The 22,875-nt window shown below is 44.8% G+C and overlaps 1 protein-coding gene across 1 annotated transcript; it reads right to left on the minus strand.

Annotated features, from left to right (window-relative positions):
- Window positions 1–264: 264 nt before the first annotated feature.
- Window positions 265–19,625, minus strand: PI16 (peptidase inhibitor 16). Its single transcript, XM_035123173.2, has 5 exons — window positions 17,118–19,625; window positions 6,322–6,540; window positions 5,216–5,325; window positions 2,715–2,803; window positions 265–1,659 (listed from the first exon to the last, which is right to left on the minus strand). Exons 1-5 carry the CDS (start codon window positions 17,292–17,294, stop codon window positions 818–820), a joined length of 1,437 nt encoding a protein of 478 aa, XP_034979064.1. The 5' UTR covers window positions 17,295–19,625; the 3' UTR covers window positions 265–817.
- Between the last annotated feature and the right edge of the window lie 3,250 nt (window positions 19,626–22,875).

Below are 22,875 nucleotides of genomic sequence, written 5' to 3' on the forward strand. Positions count from 1 at the left end.
CACTCTCCCTAGTCAGTCATTCGTTTTCTCTCCATCATCCTTACAAACAAGCCATTTCAGTTTGCTTGACATTTCAGGTGGGCACAACCAATTCTTTGACCAACACAACTGTTTGTATTCCGAGCCACTAAGCTCCAGAGTCTGTACCAAGGGAGCACAATTTCATGTTTTGGGATCGTCTAAAGGAATTCAGTAACTTTGCAGGCCTTTGCTTATCTTGCACAATTTGTCAGCTTTCAAGATACAGGTGTGGTTTGGTTGTTGTTGTTTTTACATTATCCGGGTTTTCAAGATCCAGGTTTTTATCAGCATTTTGGGGTAAAGAATGGGTTGACAGTGGAGAATGCAGACACCTTGTCACCAATTCACAAGCAGAATAGGAAGCCTGGGAATGACTTCCAGGCACAGTCCTGCAAATAAATAGGGCCCCCATTTGTGGTGCACAGAGCACAGACAAGAGGGAGGATGATCACAGGCGAGTCATTGAGTGGAATGAGGTTTCATGACAGTATGCCATGCTTGACCCTAGCAAAGCTTAAAGAGAGGGAAAGTAGGGAAAGAAATCAGACGTGCTCCACATTCCTGAAAGGGTGAAAACAGGGGGTTGTGGAAATAAACTGCAACCTCCCAAGAGCATTATTGCTTGGGCAAGATTTGCACCACCATCTACAGAATTTTCAGCCACTGGCCATGCTACAGTGCTATTCCCAGCAGACTGGCAAACTCACTAAAAGGGCAGAAAGGGAAATGGGCAGGCATGCTCATGAACAGACATAGGCATGCATGCACACCTATAAATATGTTGGATCAAATACTGCTATAAACTGTTGAGCCAATAAGGCCCGGCCTTCCTAAGTGCATTGCCCCAATTGCTATGCCTCTGCCGCCGGGGAAGCGGGGGGAAGCACGGAGCATAGGGGTACCTGGAAGTCAGCTCTTTAAGCGCAGTCTTTATTTCTTCAGGGTGGCTAATCTGTTTGCACCCAAGGCAAGGCAGGCAGACAGAGATTGAAGCTGCCTTACCTGCAGTGTTGTGAACAGGTACCTTATCTGCAGAGGCCTGAGCAGCATTGCTGTGCTTGTTTATTGCTTTGGAGTAAGCTGCCAAGCGATGGCGTGCAGGTGTTTTTGAGACGGGAGGCTTCTTTGGGACGGGTAGCTTGGAGAAGAAGGGATGCTTATGGGCTGAAAGGGGTTTGGGCATGGAGGGAGGTTTAGCTGTCGATGGAGGTTTAGGGGTGGATGCAGGTTTAGGGACCAAGGGTACCTTTCGGGTAGATTGCACTGGTGTGGGGAGAGTTGAAGGTGGCTCAGGTTTTTTAATGGTGGCTTCAGGTGTGGCTAAGCCACCAGACGAAGGGAATCCTGAGGAAGTGGCTTTTTCAGTTCTTGATTCTGGGGAGGCAGGACGAAGAGTTGTAACTCCCATTGTCACCAAAGAGGAAACAGTTGCATCTGAGTTTGACAAGTCTGAAGTTAGCTCTAGCGAAGAGGTTGGCCCTTCAGCTGTTGGAGAGTCAGATTCTGCTCCTGTTTGGGGACTGTCTGGCGTATCAGGTGCTGAATCTGGTGTGGTTTCCAGAGCTGGGCTTGCAGTCAAGACACCTGTTGGCTCCAGCTTAGGAGATGCGGTGGCGTCTCCCATGTCGACATCAGATTCTGGTGGGGGGAAAGAGAGACCAGCAGAGCAATCAGCAAACAGATGCACAAAGCCATACCCTCCTCCCAGAAAACCAGTGAGAACGGAAGGCTGATATTTCACTTTTGCACAGAAGGTGAGCCCTACTTTGAAACCAAGTGTGGCCAGGGTCACAGGTAGCAGATTCTAGATGCCATCAAAGGGCAGCACATTGCCACCCGTTTCTTCATAACTTGGACTGGAATGTGATTTGAATTATCTCCCAAAGGTGCAAAAGCATCTTGGGCAGAACTCAGTGAAATGGCATACATAGCATAGCACTCAAGACATAAGACACCCCAAGTGGAGACAGAATGTATGAAAGGAATGTCATGGCTTGCAGTGCCATCCCTACTATTAGGGTGAGGAGGTCTGTTTCAGATGGAGCAGCATTAGGGGGCAGCCAATGGTCAATTCATAAACTACAATGCCCAGAATTCTTTGAGGGGGGAAATCTGTTCCAAATGTGCTTTAAAGGTGTAGTGTGTACATTGCCTGTATTTGCATGGAGTGGCATAACCATCCATCTGGGGACCAATAAAGGCTAAGACCTCTAGCTTAGGCTCAAGGTGTGTGTGTGCTGCATGAATTCATATAAGCCAAAGTGCCACTTCCTGGTGCTATGGTAAGGAAAAGAGAAGCTAGCATGTTTTAAACACACTGCCATCACCCTGGGAGAAGAAGGGGATTAATGCTGGCAGGTCCTTGTGTATAATGGTGGTGCACTGAAGGCAGGAGACAGGTGTTTGCAGCTGAAAGGGAAACTGTTCCTCCAAGCATTTTTGCCCATCCTTGGCAAAGCAGCAAAACAAGAGGGAAGAAGGAATTTACTTCTCCTGTTGGAGAACAGCTTTGACAAGGATAATCATTGGGTGAAGGCAGCCAAGGAAATCACTACACTCCTGGGCGGCTGGATAATCTGCAACTGTCAGCCAGTGGAAATTTATTTCACGGTAATCCTGAGCGGCATTAATTTGGGGTGCAGATAAGGAGCTCTCTGCCTTATCTGCTGGCTCCTCTAGTTCCACTCGCTTACCACAGAGAGAGTCCTTACAGGAATAGCCATCTGGGCACATGGAACATGGAGCCCCTTCCTTGTACGGTTTGCGTCCCTTTACGTTCCCCCTGGAAGTGAAAAGACCCAGGCGTTACTCAAAAAAGGACTGGGCATTTCCCTAAGGAAGGAGAGCGTTGACACAATAGAAATAAGAATTTCATTAAATTTTTTGTTGCTCCCCCCACATTGACAGCTGCACCTAAGAACACACTATGATCACCGTTGAGTTCATCTCTCCAGCTCATCACTCGGAAGATGGAAGGTGGCCAGCTCAGCTAAAGAGGATGCTTTGAGGGACTGCCAAAAAGCATCAACTATTTGGTGCCTAGTTACAGGTAGGTAGCCGTGTTGGTCTGAGTCGAAGCAAAATAAAAAAATTCCTTCAGTAGCACCTTAAAGACCAACTAAGTTTATATTTTGGTATGAGCTTTCGTGTGCATGCACACTTCTTCAGATACACATCTGAAGAAGTGTGCATGCACACGAAAGCTCATACCAAAATATAAACTTAGTCTTTAAGGTGCTACTGAAGGAATTTTTTTATTTGGTGCCTGTTTGTGGCTTTTTTGTCCTGGATTCTAGAGCCAGTAGCCCTTATGATGATGTTTGGAAGTTGCCATTTTAAAATGAAGTAAAGGAAGGCAGAGAGAGGACAAAGATCATCGGGAACATACTGACCAATTTGACCCCATTTTCAGAAACTCGCAGCTCTGTAAGTCCTGGAATTAATACAAAAACCTGATGCCAAGAGTAACTGCAGTTTAACTAAGGTTGATTCCTGAAGTGGATCTTCATTATCTTGTATATTTACAGCACCTGTTAACTCCTGCCCGAAGTACACATACAATGAAATCCAAGTAACTGTTCGCTGCCTTGATCTGTAACTATTGCTATTATGGTGTCCCTTTACCTACCCCAGATACTGATGGCCAGCAGTCCTCATAATCTCTTGCCATGCTGCCTGGTCTTGATGGGAGTGGAATATCTGGAAGGCTCTACTTGGACTATCCTTGCTATAATTCCTTGTTCACAATACTATGACACCCCACCCCCAAATGATGAGAGAACAGCAAAACTCTGCAGCCAAGCTGCCAAGAACATAATGCAACAGTTCTGAAGGAGTAGTACTGGCTGTCAATAGGCTACTGTGCTTTGGGTGGAGGGTGGAACAGATGAATCTGTCAGTTTCAGTTTTTCTCAGTTTCTCATTTTCCTCTTCATCAGTCCTTCGCACTTCCATATCAGTTTGTGATTTCCCCCCCCCCCAGCAAAAAAACAAGTCTTCATGAGCATTTCTCCTAATGTACACATTATTAAATTTGCTTAATGTACACATTTTTTGTAAACCAACTTTCCCTTCTATAATATGCTATTTTCATTAAAATATGCATTTCTATGTACACTTAACCTCAGTACGTTCATTACTTGGCTGTAAACTGCATTGCAAAATTAGGAGAACTGCAAATTGCAAAAGGCATCTGGGTTTGGGTTTGGGAGATTCACTTGTCAATGCAAACTGGATTGAATTTCTCCCCCCACCCATAGTGCTTGTAGTGATATTTAAAACCCTACATAGCTTAGGAGCTGGACACTTGGTGAAATGCCTTCTCCCATAACAGACCTCCCTATCTGCTAAGACCAAGGGGGGCACCCTCTTGCCACTGCCATAGTTTTGGGAAATTTGGTACTATGCATTACCACCCACCAGAAGAGCTCAGGGCGGCTCACAGCAATCTATATATATAAAAATGTAAACTGGCCATGTCCGTTAGTATCCACTTTTCACCAAAACCATTCAAATTTTGACACAATGCCACATGCAAATATGAGAGTGACCCCGTACCGTTTTCAAAGACAGATGTCACACCTGTGCTAGGTAAAAAACCCAAAACCCCGTGTTTCGAAACACACCACTCTGACGAAAAGGCATGCTGGGAAAAGAACCAGGTTGCAAACCAGCGCCCTCTAGCGGTGGCTACACTAGTACTGCACCTATAAAACCTTCCCTCTCAACAGCACCTCGGCTCCCGTTTACATACTAGACCAAAGCCTTTACAGACTAGGCCGAATGGAGGTACTGACTCGCCTGGGTGGGGGTTGGGGGGAAGAGGGAGGAGGGGACGGGATAGGTCAGGACATGGTGGGACCAGTCACAGGGATGAGCCGGGGGTGGGGGGGAAGAGGGGGCTTGATACATCATGGGTCAGGACAGGCTGGGGGTCACAGGGATAAGCCGGGGCGTGGGGGAGGAGGAGGCGGGATACGTCATGGATCGGCACAGGGTGGGGGGAATCACACGGATGAGCCACAGCAACGCATGGCCGGGCCAGCTAGTGTAAAATAAAACATCAAAAACAGCTGAAAATAAATGGCAGCAACTGCACAAGCAGGAAGAATCAACATGGTTCAAAGCACACATTCCAGCCAGGCAAAAAAAACACTCAGGAAAAAACCCTCCGCCCCAACAAAATGAAACTTACGGTGGCTCATAGTTGCAGACTACCAAATGCATGTCGGTGTCATTCAGGGATTCCAGGGTTTTGCAGAACACCGTCCCACAGCCCACACGCTCACTAGTTGCCCAGACCACCTACAGCAGTAAAGAAGAGCAAGTTCTGTTTGCTATTGCAGTCAGAAAAAGAATGGACCGATGTTGCCACCCTAGTCTTTAAGCATTTGTATTGAAGCCACTGGTCCCCTGATGGCAGCACAGCCCAGGGGACTTCGCGGGTGACATCTTTAATGCTATCTCAGCCATGAATTAAAACTGAAGCCAAGACACCCTCCACCTTTTGGACCCAAACAATAGAGCCCCATCACTATAGAGTCTGTTCATTTTAGGAATGATATGGGGATGTACACGAGAAGAGCCTGCTGGACCAGGCCAACTTCATTTACTTCAACATCCTGAGGTAAAACACAGCCATCATGGCTAATACCCTCAGCTCTTCCCAGGATGACATAATCCAGAGGTTTTCATCCTTTTCGAGCTCATGGCTCCCTTGGCCAACTACATTCTTTCTGTGGCACCCCTGCGGGGCTCAGGGACCCAGTTATGTCACCCCTTGCCGGCAGAGCTGGCAGCCCCTCACCCTTTTTTGAACACCCTCCCTTGTGGAATGTTCCCTCAGCCTTCTCTCCTTGAGAGTCCTCTGGGCAGATGCTGCTGCCGCCACCCCTGATCTCTGAGCTGCCCCCACCCCCACCCCAAAGAGAGGTGCCTCCTCACACTGCCCCACAAGGGCCTGGGACTTGTCTGTCCATTCCCAACAGCGAGGGCAGGTGGACTGGCTGGCTGGGCTCCCTCGCCCACTTGCTCTCTTACTCCAAGGCTGCTTCAGCTCTTGGCAACCAGCACCCCTGGCCCGGGCCAGAGGCACCATTCACCTAGGGAGCTTGTAGCCAAGCTGCTGCAACAAACAGTTGTGCAAGCTTTTGGGAGGCAGAGACTTGAGAGGGTATCAGAGGAGGGAGGGAAGGAAAGAGGGACAGAGGCCAGTGTTGCCCGCGGGACCCCTGACCATCATTCAAGGCACCCCGGGGTGCTATGGCACACTGGTTGAAAACCACTGATATAATCAGGTACCTGTGTATAGTGACCACACATCTGCCCTTCTTGGCAGGTTAATGTTGTCATATTATAAAAGGCGTACTCGTTGTACCACTCATCCACCGCCATCTTCACATCCAGGTCGCCAGACATGGCAAAGAGGTTCTCGCCTCGCCGTCCGCGCGCCGCATTGTGTTCCCAGGTGCATTTTGTTGCGTAGTCCTTGGCAAAGGCTTCTAGCTCTGGATCCCAGCTCTGAAATTAGGACAAAGCAGGACGTCACCATCATGCAGAACGGCTTCTCATACAGGCCAACCGCAGGAGTGCTTCCCGCTGGAATTTGGTCAGCGTGCCTGGCCGGCCTAGCAATAGGAAGGCCTGGAGCTCAGCCCAAGGCGAGGGAGCTGTTGTCATCAGAAGGAAAAATGGGAGTCAGTCCTCCAGGCAGCTTTTCCAGCTTCAGCTATAAATGGTTTTCACATGTACCTTTCCTAATTAGCTAAGGTATCCAGCAGCAATACACACTTGTTTAGAGACCTCTGAGTGGTTCAAGGCAGCTGTAAGGCACAATCACAATCATTTCTGGCTATTTGGAGACCACTGGACCTCTTCAGGTGCCTTTGCAAATACCAGTCCAAGGCAAATCCGTCTGCAATATCCACGAATAGTGAAAATATTGCAGCATCACTCAACCTGCTTTTCTGCTGAAATGGTTGAACCACAGACAACACAAGATGTTTCCCAACATTACACTCTACAGTATATTCATTTACATAAATAAATTTAAATAAATAAATTTAAAGTAGCAAAACATTGGTGTTCAGCTGGCTCTTTTCTTTTAGATGTGGCAAAACATTTTTAAGCCAGGGAGCTTTAAACATTATGCAGGATGAAGAGCTAAAATTATGGGGCAGCCACTCTAGACTGCAAGTTGGAGATTACATTTTTTTAAGGCTCCAACTCTTGGTTTGCAATAAACTAGTACACCAGCAAAACAGAACTAGTGCTGTCCTCGCTCTGATGACCTAGCTTACTACAAAAAAATTGGTTTTAAAAAATTACTTATTGTTTATTAACTGCATTTATAGCCTGTTCTTCAGCCAGAAATGCTCCCAGAGTGGTTTGTGTCAACAAAAATGACACCGTCTCTGCCTTCATGACTCAAAAGGAAAAGGGGGTGAGGAGGGAAGAGGAAAAACCAAGCAAACTAAGGCACAACATTCTTAATGTTACAAAAGATCTTATAACAGCCAGCTAGGATGAAAAGGGGCTTCTCGGAGTTCAAAAGGCAGGCCTGTCAGACCCCAGAGAAATAGTCTGGTGACCAGATGGAATCTGCCAGCTTCTTATCACTCCTGTCACTAGAGGTAGACCTGTTGCGGTGGGCAGCTGACTCCACCACTCCCCATGCCCTGAGCAGATTGTTTGCTGCTCTTCCTCACAGGGCAGTTGTTTCTGAAATCCTCCGTGAGGATGTTATGTGGAGGGGCGTTTAAAAAATGCTTCCCAGATGTCATAATCCAGTACGTCAGGGAGAGGGCTGCCATCCAGGACTCTCACAGCCTACCACTTCATTTGGCATAATGTGCAGGATGGGCTCGGACGCCAGTAGCAGAGCTGAGGTACAAAGCCCCCTCTCTCCCTTACAACCCTGCTAAGAGGAAGGTACAGTAAATATGCAGAACTCCTCCCTACTGTGAGGATAAAGTCATGCCCAGTTTAACAGCTGTGCTTGGCCAGAGCCAATGCAAACATCTGGAAAGCTCGTTACTTAACAGAGACCAACAGCTGCTTGCCAACAGATCCCTCTACTGCCGCGATAGACAGTCCCTTCTTATCCAGCTGCGTCCACAGGCTACTTTAGCAGCAGCAGTTGCTAAGCAGGAAGAGCAGGGAGCGTTTATGTACAAGAGAGTGCAGTTAGGGAAGATTACAGTACAAAACTGAGGCAATATTTTCTTCTTCTTCAAAGGAGCTGCCAGTGCTTCTGAGCGCTGCCATCCAAAACAGTCGAGCAAAAGCAACAGGCAGCCTTGACTAACAAATTCTGAGGCCCACCCCTCTAAGACATCTTGGAGCGAGCCCTTTGCCGCAAGGAATGGTGTGTCATCTATTTGGTCAGGAGGAGAGAGAAGAAATGGTTCCACTTTGCTTCCAAGCGTGAAGCTATTCCTGACACGGAATCCAGCATCCCTATGGTGAATTTCCCACCCTGTTCTGGCCGCAGGTTTCGTTGAACTCAACACACACACTGAGTTTCCTCTCAGCTTTCCAATGTGACAGGCAGGATTGGGGAGTTCCACAAAACAATGCAGACTGAAGGGTGGGAATCTCAGCACAGAGCTAGGAACAATGCACAATGGAATTGTATGACTATGTCCATGTAGAGGAAGGTAGGGGGGGGAGCCCTGCTGAGTCAGACCAAGGGCCTACTAGTCCAACATCCTGTTACCCAAAACGACCAAACAGATTGTTCCGCAAAGTCCACAAACAGGACATGCAGACAATAGCCGTGCATGAATTCATACACCTCTAAGTTGTCCCCACTTTTCTCTAAACTAAATTGCGCCAAAAATTGTAACCTTTCCTTGTTGGAAGCTGCTCCAGCCCCTGGAACGCTTTGGCTGCCCTCATCTATACCTTTCCCTGTCCTACAATATCCTTTTTGGAGGGGCAACAGCTTGAACTGTGCAGAATATTCCGACAATTTGGCAAAAGGGCAAGCGGTGCAGATCTCTGAGCAGAGGCGTCGTATGCAGAAAAGGTCGCACTCCTGTGAGCAACTGCCCTGCCCCGTACTAACTGCAGCTTCAGGATCAAGTATAAGGGAAGCCCCAGATAAGAGTGCATTGCAGCAACCTCAATGTGAATTTTGGAGAAGGAAAACTCTGGTCCTAAACCTCTGCTGCCTTGTGGGATATCTCCGGGAGAAGAAAACTAAGGAGTAAACCCTGCACAAATCTGGAGCAGAGTCCCTAAGACGGTTGGATGGCGCCTTGTATGCCTCCTTCCGGCAACTCCTGCAGCCAAGCTGGTGCCAAACGTATTGCTCTCGCTTTCCCTTTAGACCTCCCTGTGCACCCTCAGGCAGTCACTCTAGTGCTGCTATGGTTTTTCAGTGGTTTGACTTCACCCCCAGAAGTGCATTCCATTGTCTCTCGAGACTGATGGATGCCAACACCAACATTTTAATGCTATCTATGTTGATATTTCATTTGGTTGATGTCAAAGCAAGATTTAAGTTCCCCATAGCTACTCCATTGTAATATTTGGTGGAGTTTTAAGAAGGAAGGTCTCAGTAAATCAAAGCATTTCAGAGAAGGAGTCTCCTGCGGTTTTTAAATAAACAGCTGGAACTTTATTCAGCCCAAGTGGGATCCAGCAGTAGGTGAAGGCGAACTTCTCTTGAAGGTCACTTTGAGGGTAGCTAGTCTTTTTATTGATCATTATTGTTGTTATTTTATTATTATAATTTATTGCCCGGCCTTCACCCAAATGTCCCAGGGTAGGTTATAATAATTGAAAACAGCTTGAAACAGCTTAAAAGCACAGAAATAAGGTGGGTCCTAAAAATATGCATCTCAAGGGTCAAAAGCCAGGATAAAGGGGTGTGTTTTCAGCATTTGCCAAAACATGTGTAATGAAGATGCCAGACACACCTCTGTGGGGAGCTTTTTGTTGCATGACTTTTGAGGATGCCAAGGAGTGCATACAGAAGCAGAACAGGAATCTTCACGGTCCTGCATTGCAGATGTGAATTTTCAAACTCCCATAGGAATACATGGAGACTTTGCATATAAATACAGCAGAATGGTAGAAATCTCAGCTGCTAAAATGGACTCTCCTGTCGCAACTCTACACCACTTCATGGAAAATACCGTTTTTGAATGCATCAACATGTGGAAGTTTTTTTAAAAAAACTTTTTGCCAATAAAAAGGTAGCCTGTCAGGGTAAAAGTTCAAGTTCCTTTATGTCCTAGTTTTCTATTTGCAGGGAGTTGATTATGCAAAGATCTGTTGTAAAAAGTGATTCGTCCACCTGTAGTCTGGAGTGACATAATCCATTCTCAGAACCATATTCATCAACCTGGTGCCTTCCAGATGTTCTGAACTAGCGCTTTCATCAAGCTTAGCCACCAGAACCATGCTGGCTGTGGCTGTTGGGAGATAGAGTCAAAAATATCTGGAGGGCACCAGGTTGTCAAAGACTGCTTTAGAACTTGCCACTTCATTTGCACCTCATTCTGCTACAAGGATGGAAGCCGCTCTCAATTGTGGTTCTCTCCATTTCTCATTTTCCCAATCTTAAATCCAGTTCTCCACATTTTGCAGCTATTGGGAATTTTTAAAATAAAAAAATAATCAGCATTTTGGGTGCAGGTTTCTCCTAATATATGGATTTTTATATGGTTTTTTTTAAAACAAAAACAAAACTAATGTGCACTTTTTGCAAGCATTTTTTCCTAACCTCGTGCATTCTTGTGTGCTATTTTCATCAATATATTCATTTTTACACACACTTTCCCCTAATAGATGCATTTTTATTTTTAAAAAAACTGTTTGGTGAAATTCAGATACGTGCAAATTTCAAAGGCTAGCTGCATTTCGGTTCACAGGTTATTTCTCAAAGTGCAAACCTGGATAGATTTGACTTCGAATGAGACCTGATGATGTCATATGTGGGCATGGTTTGGAGAAAACAACTACCTTAATTATGCCCACAGTCCCCACCTCCATGGCCTTATGTCAGGCATAGGCAAACTCCGGCCCTCCAGATGTTTGGGACTACAATTCCCATCATCCCTGACCACTGGTCCTGTTAGCTAGGGATGATGGGAATTGTAGTCCCAAACATCTGGAGGGTCGGAGTTTGCCTATGCCTGCCTTATGTTCTTGTTTTGGCTGCTGCATCCACAATGCAGGTTACCCAGAATGCAGTGCTGGTAGCAGCACCTGGCACCTATGAGCCTTTCCAAGACCACTCACTTCCTGCCTGCTATAATATGGTAGCACAGAGTATTACAGAATATGCAGTTCTTTCAATGGCTATTACAACTGCCCTGGACCTGAAAGCACTCTCCTCCTATAGTACAACATATCCCTTCACTTAAACAATATTATGACGCCCCTCCCCTTTTGATCCCGGAGAAAGTTTTGGCAGGTTGCAGGAGGCAGTTAAGTCAGGTGGACTTCACACTTGGGTTTTGATCTGTGCTGGCAGAGGAAGCTGGGGGTTTGGGAGGCTGGCCGCTCATTTTGAGAAGGGTCTTCCAAACTACCAAGGTTGTCTCCAATTCCTTCAATTTGCCGGACTCTATGCTAATAAACATGGCGTCTGGGTCAAGAGGGAAGGTCCGCTGCCGCCATCTGTGGTGGTGAAAAAATATAATTTCGGAAAGGAATGAAAGGTCCTACTGTTACTGCTAAAAAGTAAGCCCAGACCAGAATGCTGAAGGCAACACCAATTGGCCATTTGCAAACAAGGCTGTCAGATTTGGGGGCCTTGGAGAGAATAGCCTAGCTCAGTGGTTCCCAATTGGGGGTCCACATAATCTACCCAGAAGGTCTGTGGCACCATTCACATAACAAAAACATTTTCAAAAGTAGGGAGTCCATGGCTTGACTTTTGAAAAACAAGGGGTCCACAGTACTTCGCTAATTGGGAACCACTGGTCTAGCTCAGAGTTTTCTGGGGAGAAGGTGTTACCATTAAAACTATTAGGTCTGTGGTGCAATCGTTCCCAGTTTTCTTGATCAAAATAGCTTTGAAAGGTTGGAAGAACAGACGGTCAGCTCCCGGGACACTAATGTCTCCCCCTCTGGGGCAGCCCTCTGTATAATTTTTGGGAGGGGCTGAAATGGCAGGTCCAGCTTGAGTTTATTATTCCCCTTTTCGTGAACCAGAGCCAGACTCCATATATCCAACAGCTGGTTTTCTTGTTCCATTAGAATATAGTTTGGCAGACATAGCTTAATGTATATATAAAAATTTCCAAGGCAACCAGTTCTGCTGATCCAAACAAAATTGAAAAGTGTGACTTCAGAGAAGGGGGGGGGAGATTGGGAACAGAAGAAACAGACTGCAAGTTCTGATGTTAAAGCGGGGGGTGGAAAGCATGGGGAGAAGCCTGAAGCAGATGGAGGTAACTTTTAGCATCCACATTTTGAATAGAGAGGAGCATTTCCAGAAGTAGTACTAGGACTAGGACTACCACGCAGGATACATCTAGGAAGTATAGCATAGGGGCTGACATAACTGAAATTGTTTAAGCCCCACGGTTGCCATGTCACCTGAGCAGATCCCGCTCAGTTCATTTTTTGGACTAGCAGCCATCAGCGCCATTCCCATCTGAATTGCAAGTATAATCAAACACGAGACTCCTGAGACACACCTGATAATCTCAAAAGCCTTCAGCTTGGAAGCAGCCTCACAACATCAGCAGGTCTTTCCCACTCTTCAGGCCAGAAGTGAAACAAAAGATAAACACATTGGCAGGTTTTGTTCCACTAAAAAGCCAAAGGGTCCATCCAGACGAGTAGTTCTTCACATTTTCACAACGTCCTGCTGAAGGCCAGATGGAGCATATTGTTCTGGTAGTTGTTGATCTGCAGCTGCTTCCAGTTTTAAAGCTACTTGTTCTTACCTTAAGGTTTAAATGGCTTACAAGGCCTAGGTACTGCAGAGCTGCCTTTCTCTGCACGTTCCCTCCAGTGTTTTCTGGCCAACATCAGAAGCCACAACTGAGACGGGGTGGGTGGATACAAGAAGCAGGGTCTTTTCAGTCATGGCACCAATGCGTTGAAATGTCTTTGCTGAGATCTGTCCGGTCCCATCTTTATATGCATTCCACCAGCTGGCTAAATGTGGGTATTTTTAGAAGACAGATGTTTTTCTAGCTATCATTCTGTCGAGATTGATTATATATTGCTGTCTGATTATGGGTCTGGTTTATTGACAGGGTATTATTTTAAATGTCTTGTTGTTAGCTGATCTGAGCTCAAGAATGGAGGAAAAGTGGGCTATCATTAAAAATAAATAAATCCATGACCTGCTGCAGGAAATCACTTAAGGAAAAAGCACACCACATTCCATGCTCCATTACTGTTAGTGATCCACTTACTGAGAACCCCAAACCCACACACCAACTGCAGAAGGACATACCTAATTAGAGGGCTATGAATGGTTCTTACAGCAGGGGTGGGTAATCTCAGACCCTCCTGATGTTGCTGGATTCTAGCTCCCATCAGCCCCAGACAACATGGCCAGTGGTTGGGGAGTTGTAGTCCTTTAACACTTGGAAGAGCACCAGGTTAGAAAACCTCTAAAAAGTTTTAGACTCTTACTAGTTATCCTCTTCAATCAGAGCTGTTCTTTTTGTGTTTCAGTTGCACCCCTACAGTCACTCACCACAGACACCTGGTGGAGCTCATCTGCTGGCTTCTTTTGGGAAAAGCTAAACCCACCACCAGAAGGTTGGTGAAAACATAGGACAGAGCCTTTTTGGTGGCAGCACCCTGGTTGTGGATCTGCTTCCCTAGGGAGGTTAGACCTGCCCCCATCCCTGGTGAGTTTTGTTTTGGCACGGGGGTAAAAACATTTTTATTCTGGCTGGGTTTTGACATTATTTTAATGTTGGTTTTAAAAGTTTGGCTTAATTCTGTTAATGCTTTGAATTGTATTTTATTTTCTTCTAAAGCCACACAAAAGTGGTGTATAATATTTTAATTACTTTTAAAATAAAGTATAATTAGCATCCTGCAACAGGCAACTACACAATTTGTATGGTTACGCTTGTACAATTCAGAAAATTCAGTATTTTTAAAGAAAACAATTGCAATATTTCAGAAAGAAATGCATATGTACAAGAACCATGCAAAGATTAATACAGGTATGGTGGAGGTATAAAAGGGAAATAAAATGAAATCCATCTGTATCGGCCTAGAAATGCCCAAGACATACAATGCACATAAAATGTCCTTTTAAAAGTGGTTTTTATGCTGAATAAAGCCAGCATATTTCACATAGCTAAAATTTGTTTTTCTGAATAGTACAGTATTTATTGAACTTCTAACTCATATTGTACCTATACACTCGTGCTTAAAAGAAGGCATCCACCCATGTATGTTTGTAGCATCAGCTGGTGTCTGCCATGGCTTCGAGTAGAGTATTCAGCAATGACAGGAGACAGTTCATATATTCAGCTATGAGTCACCATATGAAAAAAAAAACCTGTGCAGTAAAATTTTAGCCTGTGTGTGAATCTGCCCCAAGCAAATATGGTCCACCAAGCAACAACAACAACAAAGTAACTAAGGGTCAGTTTATTCTTGAAGGTATTTTTGTTGGCTGTATGTTTAAGTGTGTGTGCTGGAGCTTGCTTGTCCCTCCTCCCCCTCAATCCTTTTTCCTTGTGTGTCATGCCTTTCTAGAGATTGTGAGCCCGAGGGCAAGCTCTGTCTTAGTACTGATTTTCGTAAGCAGCTCTGAGAACTTTTTTTTTGGCTGAATGGCAGGGTACAAATGCCATAAATAAAATAAACATGATCGTTGCAGATCTTGCTTAGCCAACACGAATCTAAGGACCTGCTTTCCGTTGTATGATTAATCTCATCACAGAGAAGCTGAGAAAAGTGATAACTCCAATTAAGGCTGGTGATCATTTGTCATCCCGTCACTTATCACTCACATTGAATGGGAGACTAACTTTGGGTTAATTTTTATATTTGGGGAAAAAAATGGTTTGTCATCTGTACACAAAATTGAATCATAATGGGGGCAGCCGCTGCTGCCCAAAAGAGATGCTGTTCAAAGTCATCCCCTGCTCACCTTGCTAAGCCATTCCCATCACCTTGTTTCCTCCAAAGCTTCTCCTACCTGCTCCACTCATGGAAGCATCACTTGCTAGCTATGCTAGCTAAATGCGATAGCTAAGTTCAGAAGCAGCATACAGTTATGTGCTCTCTGAAAACATCACAGACGCATTTGGCCAGCCACTGCACGAGCCATCCTAGATGTGATGTGGGAGATCCCAATGGGTCAAAACTGGAATACAGGCACCACGGAAGGGCATGCCTATATCCACTCCCAGCAGCAGGAAAACAGTTTAGATTTAGGCATCTATTACAGGCATAGGAGCAAAGTTTAACCTGCCTCCCAAGCCCTGCGGCTCTTATCTCCTCTCCTCCCCACAGTTGCTTTATAAATCTCAAAAAGAGTCAATATTCGGGAAATCCCATATTCCATCTACTTTGACTCTTAAGAGGTCTGGCTTACATGCAGATGCGCTACTTACTGAAGACCACAAAAAGTACAAGGCAGAGGTGCAATTCTAGCCCCAAACATTAATTCTCCGGATCACCCACCACCACCACCATTTCCCACTGGCATACCCCCCCCCCAAAAAATCAATTCATTTACTCCCAAACTCACTTCTCCTGCCCCGCACAAGATGGGGAAACCCCTTTTTCTCTCACCTGACTTGTGCTTGCCCAGGCCTCCCTCAGTATAGCCTGATTTCTTGTTCCTCCCTCTGCTTCCCGTTCAAAGAGGCGGGGCTCAGATTTAAAATGTCCAATCAGCAGGCCCTCGACATCCCAGCCAGGCCAGCCTACCTCCAATAAATTGCATTCTCCATCCAAACATCGTGCAGGTGCCGGTCCTTCAGCTTTCACTGCAAAGCAGGTAGGCAGTGAGTTCTGCCACCCCTTTCCTGAACCTAAACAAACCTGAATCACCATCGTAGGAGGGGCAGCTGAAGCAATAACCCCAGCAATGAATAAATAAATGTAAAACAAAACTTTTGGGGGGGGGGAAAGATGGGTAGAAGTAGGTGTCAGGGTGTTGTGGATCTTGTCAACAATGATGGCACAGGCACTATCCAATAGATTCCTGATGAAACTAGATGATACACCAGGTCTCACTAGTAATGGTGCTACCATCAGCTGGGCTGGAGGAAGATTCATTTGTAATCAGCCATGCCCAACTGATGTTTGAGTGCCAAGTTTCCGGCAACAGTAGCACAAACAAAAGGGAAGAGGTCTGTTTTGTGTCCCCTGAAACTAATGAGTTACAAATGTGCAGCCTTATCATTTTTTTAATCTTCTTTTTTTCTTTCAGTATGTATAGAAGACTAAATGATGCTCAAGTAGAATTGTGATCCAAGTAGCTGTGCACTCTCAGTACAAACAATAAGGGTGGGAGGGAACAGAGGAAAAGGAACTTGTCCCAAAATGACCAAGCTGCTTGATATCATAACCAGGCACATAATTCTGGCAGCTGGGTCCAAGCTGCCTTCTTTAACTTGTACTGATTCATCACAGGAAGCTGATAAAATGCAGGTGATCCCTCAATTTGAAAAGCTCCAGTGAAATGCTTAGTGCTAAGGTATATACAAAGCTCAAACTCATTAAGGAAACAGACTTCTGAAATTAACAGAACACCTTACACACAAATAGATCACAGTGCTTATAACAAATATTTGGCATGTAAAAGGACACCATGAAGATCTACACAGAAAATCAATCTAGGTGCTCATTTCAGTTAGAACCGAAAAGCTTTGCACTTACTTGTCTCAGTCACCAGTTAGATGCAGACTCACAAAAGAAAGGGAAACTCTAAACCATCATTTTATTAAACAAACAAACAAACAAACAAACAGATGCTATTTCCAGAGAAATATTCTGAGCAAGAAGACAGAAAGTCTCTGAACCCCCACATTGCAGCAAAGTCCAGGGCTGCCCACAACTCACTTACCCTTTTTAAAAATTATTATTAAAGATTTTCTTGATTTACAAAGATATACCGGTATGCAATGTCTCTCGTAATCACTTACCATTTTCAGCATATCTGCGGCTGGAGGGGAAACCTTAGCACGATACTGATTGTGCAGGTCCACAAGTAACTTCTTGTCCTCATCTGTAAAAGAGCAGCCGAGCTCCATCGCTGTGAGCAACAGGAGGAGGAGGAGGAGGAGGAAGAGGGGGGGAATTTGCAGGCCTGAGCTCAGCATTGTGGCACTGTCTTGTTTTAACAGCCCACGGGTCTGGCAGACAGCTTTAAATCCCTTCCCAGAATAAGGAACACCCAAAGCCCAAGATCGCTAGGAGGAAATTTATCTTTTTATTAGAATGCCTTTCGGAGCCATGGAGGGGACACACCCATCTCACAGAGTATCATTGATGGAAGAAGAATAATGGTCCTTAAGGGACGGTCAGATGAGCCATGCCCATTCGATGAAATCAATTGTGTGCATGAAAATGAGGCATCAACCGTTCCTCCAGTAAGAGGAACTCTGGCTTGCGGGGTCATGGTAACCTGATGTAACCTGATGCTGAAGCATACCAGTAACCCTAAGCATGATCCAGCCCATTTGTGCACATAACCCACCCCTCCACGCACTTTCCAAATATTTTACATGTCAACCAAACTCAAAAACTACCCTCAAGGTTATCTTCACTCATTAGCAAAATTGTGCCAGATGCAGTGACTGCATGCGATGGTGCTGCCATAATAATAATAATAATAATAATAATAATAATAATAATAATAATAATATCAGGACCAAAGCCATTATCAGACTTGGATCAACCCTGTGGTCCTTCCAGACCATTGTCTATCTACACGGCTCAGGGTGGGGGAAATGGGCAAGGATAAGCTATATGTCTGAGCAGCAATGAGCCCCTTGTGTGTTGTAGCGCAATGCAGATTGCAAATAATGCAGAGTACTGCCTTCATATTCAACAGAGGGAAAGACTTTTGGCAGTTTTGCACCGACAGCAATGATAAAGGACAGCAACAGCAAAATAGATGGTGAAGGCATATGGTGTTTTAATACTCTGGTGGTATCATCATCTGGAAGTTGAACCAGATATGGCAAGATCTGCATGTCCACAAGAGGTTAGGAGAACTCGACATGAGGATTCATTACCCAAGAGGCCGTTACTCTACATGGAAGATCAGGCTTGGGTGGAAAGACATGCCATCTACAGAGCTGAACGTGCAGATTTTGGAAAATATCTAGCGAGAGAGAAGCAGCCTGTATAGCTTCATGGTGCTTCCCAATGGTGTTTTCCAATTGATGCATATAAATTGTGAAGTTGTTACTTCTGGATCCGGTGCCACATGTATTTCCGGAAGATAAAACTTGGTGTGAAATAGTTTTACTTCTGTGAAAAGTGGTAATTGCTTACTGTAGCAAAATTAAGCTGTTTTCCCCATGAAAACCTAACTGCAATTTTGAATGCTCCGTAGAATGTGGCTGCATGCCGGAGACACTGGTTAGATATGCCTGGGGTATCACATGAAATGAGGGAACAGTTGTGCACCACCACCACCATCAATAATAATAAAATCCTTTTTAAAAATGGCTTTCTAGGCTATGCTCCTCGCTACACTTTCAAAAGGGATAGCAGTGCTAACCTCTTCCCTCAGAACTGCACCGAGGTTGTGACTCCTCCTCCATCTCTCTCTCTTCTTTTCTTTTCTTTTCTTTTGAGTTCTTTGAAGGCTGTGTGCTGCTCCCCACTCTCTCATAAAGGAATGCACATCTGTACTAATCATTTTTGTAAACTTGCAAACATGGGAAATAGGACAAGGTTATTCCTCTGCAGCAAGGCTTCTTCTCCTTTTTTATGCAACTTAACATTGTTTTAGAGCAAGTATAGTGCTATAGTGCTGGTTTTGCCCAGTACAGTAGTGATGTATGGAAGTGAGAGCTGGACCATAAAGAAAGCTAATCGCTGAAGAATTGATGCTTTTGAATTATGGTGCTGGAGGAGACTCTTGAGAGTCCCATGGACTGCAAGAAGATCAAACCTATCCATTCTTAAGGAAATCAGCCCTGAGTGCTCCCTGGAAGGACAGATCGTGAAGCTGAGGCTCCAATACTTTGGCCACCTCATGAGAAGAGAAGAATCCTTGGAAAAGACCCTGATGTTGGGAAAGATGGAGGGCACTAGGAGAAGGGGACGACAGAGGACGAGATGGCTGGACAGTGCTCTCAAAGCCACCAACATGAGTCTGGCCAAACTGCAGGAGGCAGTGGAAGACAGGAGTGCCTGGCGTGCTCTGGTCCATGGGGTCACGAAGAGTCGGACACGACTAAACAACAACATAGTGCTAAGATCTGGGTGATTGATTGATTGATTTGATTGATTTAATCAGTATTTCATGGTTAAACAACCATCTGGAAAGACCCTAATCATGGATGGAGAGAGAGAGAGAGAGAGAGAGAGAGAGAGAGATGATAGATGAAAGAAAGAAAGAAAGAAAGAAAGAAAGAAAGAAAGAAAGAAAGAAAGAAAGAAAGAAAGAAAGAAAGAAAGAAAGACAGACAGACAGACAGACAGACAAATAGACAGATAGACAGATAGACAGATAGATAGAGATTGATTTGTGGCTTTATACCAGGCATTCCCAAACTCGGCCCTCCAGCTGTTTTGGGACTACTATTCCCATCATCCCTGACCACTGGTCCTGTTAGCTAGGGATGATGGGAGTTGTAGCCCAAAGTTGTAGTCTGGAGGGACGAGTTTGGGGGTGCCTGCTTTATACCATGAAGGTTTCAAGGTGACCTAAAAATTATATACAATAAAAAGTGATGTACAGCAAAGAAAAATGTTGGAAGTAGCCCCAGGGTGTTGATTATAACCACCCCAGCAAATCATATCCAAAACCCTCCAACTATTCGTTCACATCAGTTCCATCCCAGTAAAGGGATAATCCACCAAACAATACATGGATTGCCTTTTACAGGCTATCTGTTGTAATGCTATATGAAGACGACCTGGCCATTCCTATCCTTCTGCAGGTCACTGCATTGTATATAAAATCCTAATTTGACTCCTATAAGTGAATTAGAAATAGGTAAGCTCAGTCCCTGTCTATAGCTGAGAAATACACCTGTCTTTTTATAACGATTGATGGAATATGGAGGGTAGCTCCAGTAATCTTGTCCAGTAAAGGCACCTTCTTCACATTAATATAAAGCCATTTGAAGCTGAAATACAAGAGCTAATAGAGGAGATTGAGAGCTTATCGGAGGTACAGTTAAAGGGAAGCAGACTGTGCACAGGCATGGCTGGTCAAGATAAGCTCCGTTTTATATAATATTTAATAAGAAAGTTCATTAACTAAGGGACTGGAAACACTTTAGTTTCAATGCAGTCTATGTAGTAAGATTGTTTTAATTATTTATTTTTAACACATTGCAAGTATTATGGGAAGCCTAAATGCCCATGGTATATAATCTGCAGCTTTTGCAGGTAATTAAAAAAATAGTGGTTTCTCTCCACTGAATGAACCATAACCTCATGGAAGAGGCAGGTTGCTTACCTGCATCTAATTCTTTGAGTGGTCACCTGTGCTGCCCCATATATAGTTTAATGGGTGTTTTTCAAAAAACAAAGGTAGTAACTTTGGAGGTAAATTTCTCTTTGACTGGCACAACCATTTTGCCTGTGGGAGGAACATAAACTCACATTTGCAATATTAAGAAATCCACCAAACACACACAACTTAATAGATTGGCAAATCAACTCTATGAAAGTGGGCAGCCCTCATCCTGCATCTCATGCTTTCACACTTATCTGACACAAAAGTCTTCAATGTGAGCTTCTTGGACATGCTCCTAGTGGTCTCAAACCCAAGAGGGAAGTCTTCCACACAACCCACTTGCTACATGAGTACTATAGACTGCAATTGACATGAAAGACATTTGAGTAAGTACCAAAAACAAGTGGAAGCAAGAGGGCTCATTGTGTAGCCAACGAGAGCTGTCACAGCAACTGAAACCGATTGAAGAGACAATAGCAAGGGCAAACGGGGTGAAACTGAACTTGTTGTCATAGTGGTCCTGGCCAAAGAATTAACTGCAGAGATGGCCTGCTCCCACAGAGTTGCTCAAGAGTCTAATATGACATGCATTCTTTGTCGATTTCTGACAGTGGGCGGCAAGAGCCTATAACATGGGCAAGAGTCTATAAGACGTTTCTCACCCAGGCAAACCAGCTGTGGCCAGAGGAAGCTTGCTCCCACAGCCATGACATTCTTTTTTAAAAAAAAATGCCTGATGCGCTATATGTGGAACTGCACAGAGACCACTTAGAAAGACTTAAGTTTTATCTGTGCTTCAAGGTCAGCTACCATGGCCAAACATGAGTGCAGTTCAGGCTCGAGTTTCCTAGAAAAACAGCCAAGTGCTTCCTCCACAGATCTTGCATCAGCTTTTGATTTCATTGACTATGGTATCTTTCTGGATCATCTACGGAATAGGGGGGCAGTGTTTTAACAGTATCTCCCAACTGCATAAAAGTGTCCGCTTATTTCACACTTTAAAAAAAAAAGCTCTTGTGTTTTTATCTTTTAATTACCTTACATGCAAATCACCTTGAAACAGCAGTTTAGAAAGCAATTCATAAATTGTAATCATCATCCTCACTTTACCAACATGTATACACACATGGCTTCTGCTCTGTCGTGCTCCAGACCAATTTCACTATAATGAGTACAGGGATTAAAACTCAGAACATCAGGAATTTTAACAGAGTACTTTAACAACCAGTCAGTTGGCACCTGTCTGTCTCGGGAGGCAATGGAAGAGTGCGTGTTCAAGGGTGAAGTCAAACCGATGGAGAGTTACAGTGCCAATATAGTGCTACTAACAAATTGCACCAAGTTTATTGGCCAATATAACCTAGAAGGAAATATTCGGTGTGAAAACAGCTCAGGAAACATTTTGAAAACTCATTAGCAGCAGAAAAGAAACCGGAGAACCAAAAACAGCCGCTTAAATTCTTGCTTGCAGCACTTCATCAGGACACTGCAATGTGAGTGAATGCGCCAAAGGGGATAAACAAGCAGGTGAGCAAGCATTCCAGTAGCGATGGAGAGAAAAGAGAGGAATGCAGAAAAGCAACTGAGGTGACTTCAATCAGAGCAGAAGTGAGAGTCTGAAAAGCCCAGTTTGAAATTTATTAATTATTATGATGATTAAATTTCTATACTGCCTTTCATCTGAGGCTCACAGGGTGGGTTACAATATAAAAACACGAATCTACCTAACATAGTAAGAAACTAAAACAATACCCATACAAACACAGTTTAAAGGCCATAGGTTGCTTAATTAGCCAAAGGTCTGGGGAAAGAGCAATGCTTTTGCCTGGCACCTAAAGATATGTAATGAAGGCACCGGGCATGCCTGCCAGGGGGTGGCATTCCACAAATGGGGAGCCACTGCAGAAAAGGCCCATTCTCACATTGCCACCGTCTGGCCTCCTCGCTGAGGAGGCACACGAAGAAGGGCCTCAGGTGATGATCGCAGGGTCTGGGTCGGTTCATATGTGGAGAGGCAGTCCTTGAGGCATTGCGGTCCCAAGTTGTTTAAGGCTTTATGGGTCATATAGACTTTGAATTGGCCCCATAAACTAACTGGCAGCCAGTGCAGTCAGGCCAGAACTGGCATTACGTGCTCAAACCATCTTGCTTCCAGACTGCCATTCTCCCCTCTATTTCATCCCATGACCTTGGAATCCAGTTGCCCGGCAGCACCTGCACCTGACCCATTTCTCTTGAGGCTGCAGAGTCCCAAATGA

Source organism: Zootoca vivipara, chromosome 7 (assembly GCF_963506605.1).
Source record: "Zootoca vivipara chromosome 7, rZooViv1.1, whole genome shotgun sequence".
In the NCBI taxonomy this organism is placed as follows: domain Eukaryota; kingdom Metazoa; phylum Chordata; class Lepidosauria; order Squamata; family Lacertidae; genus Zootoca; species Zootoca vivipara.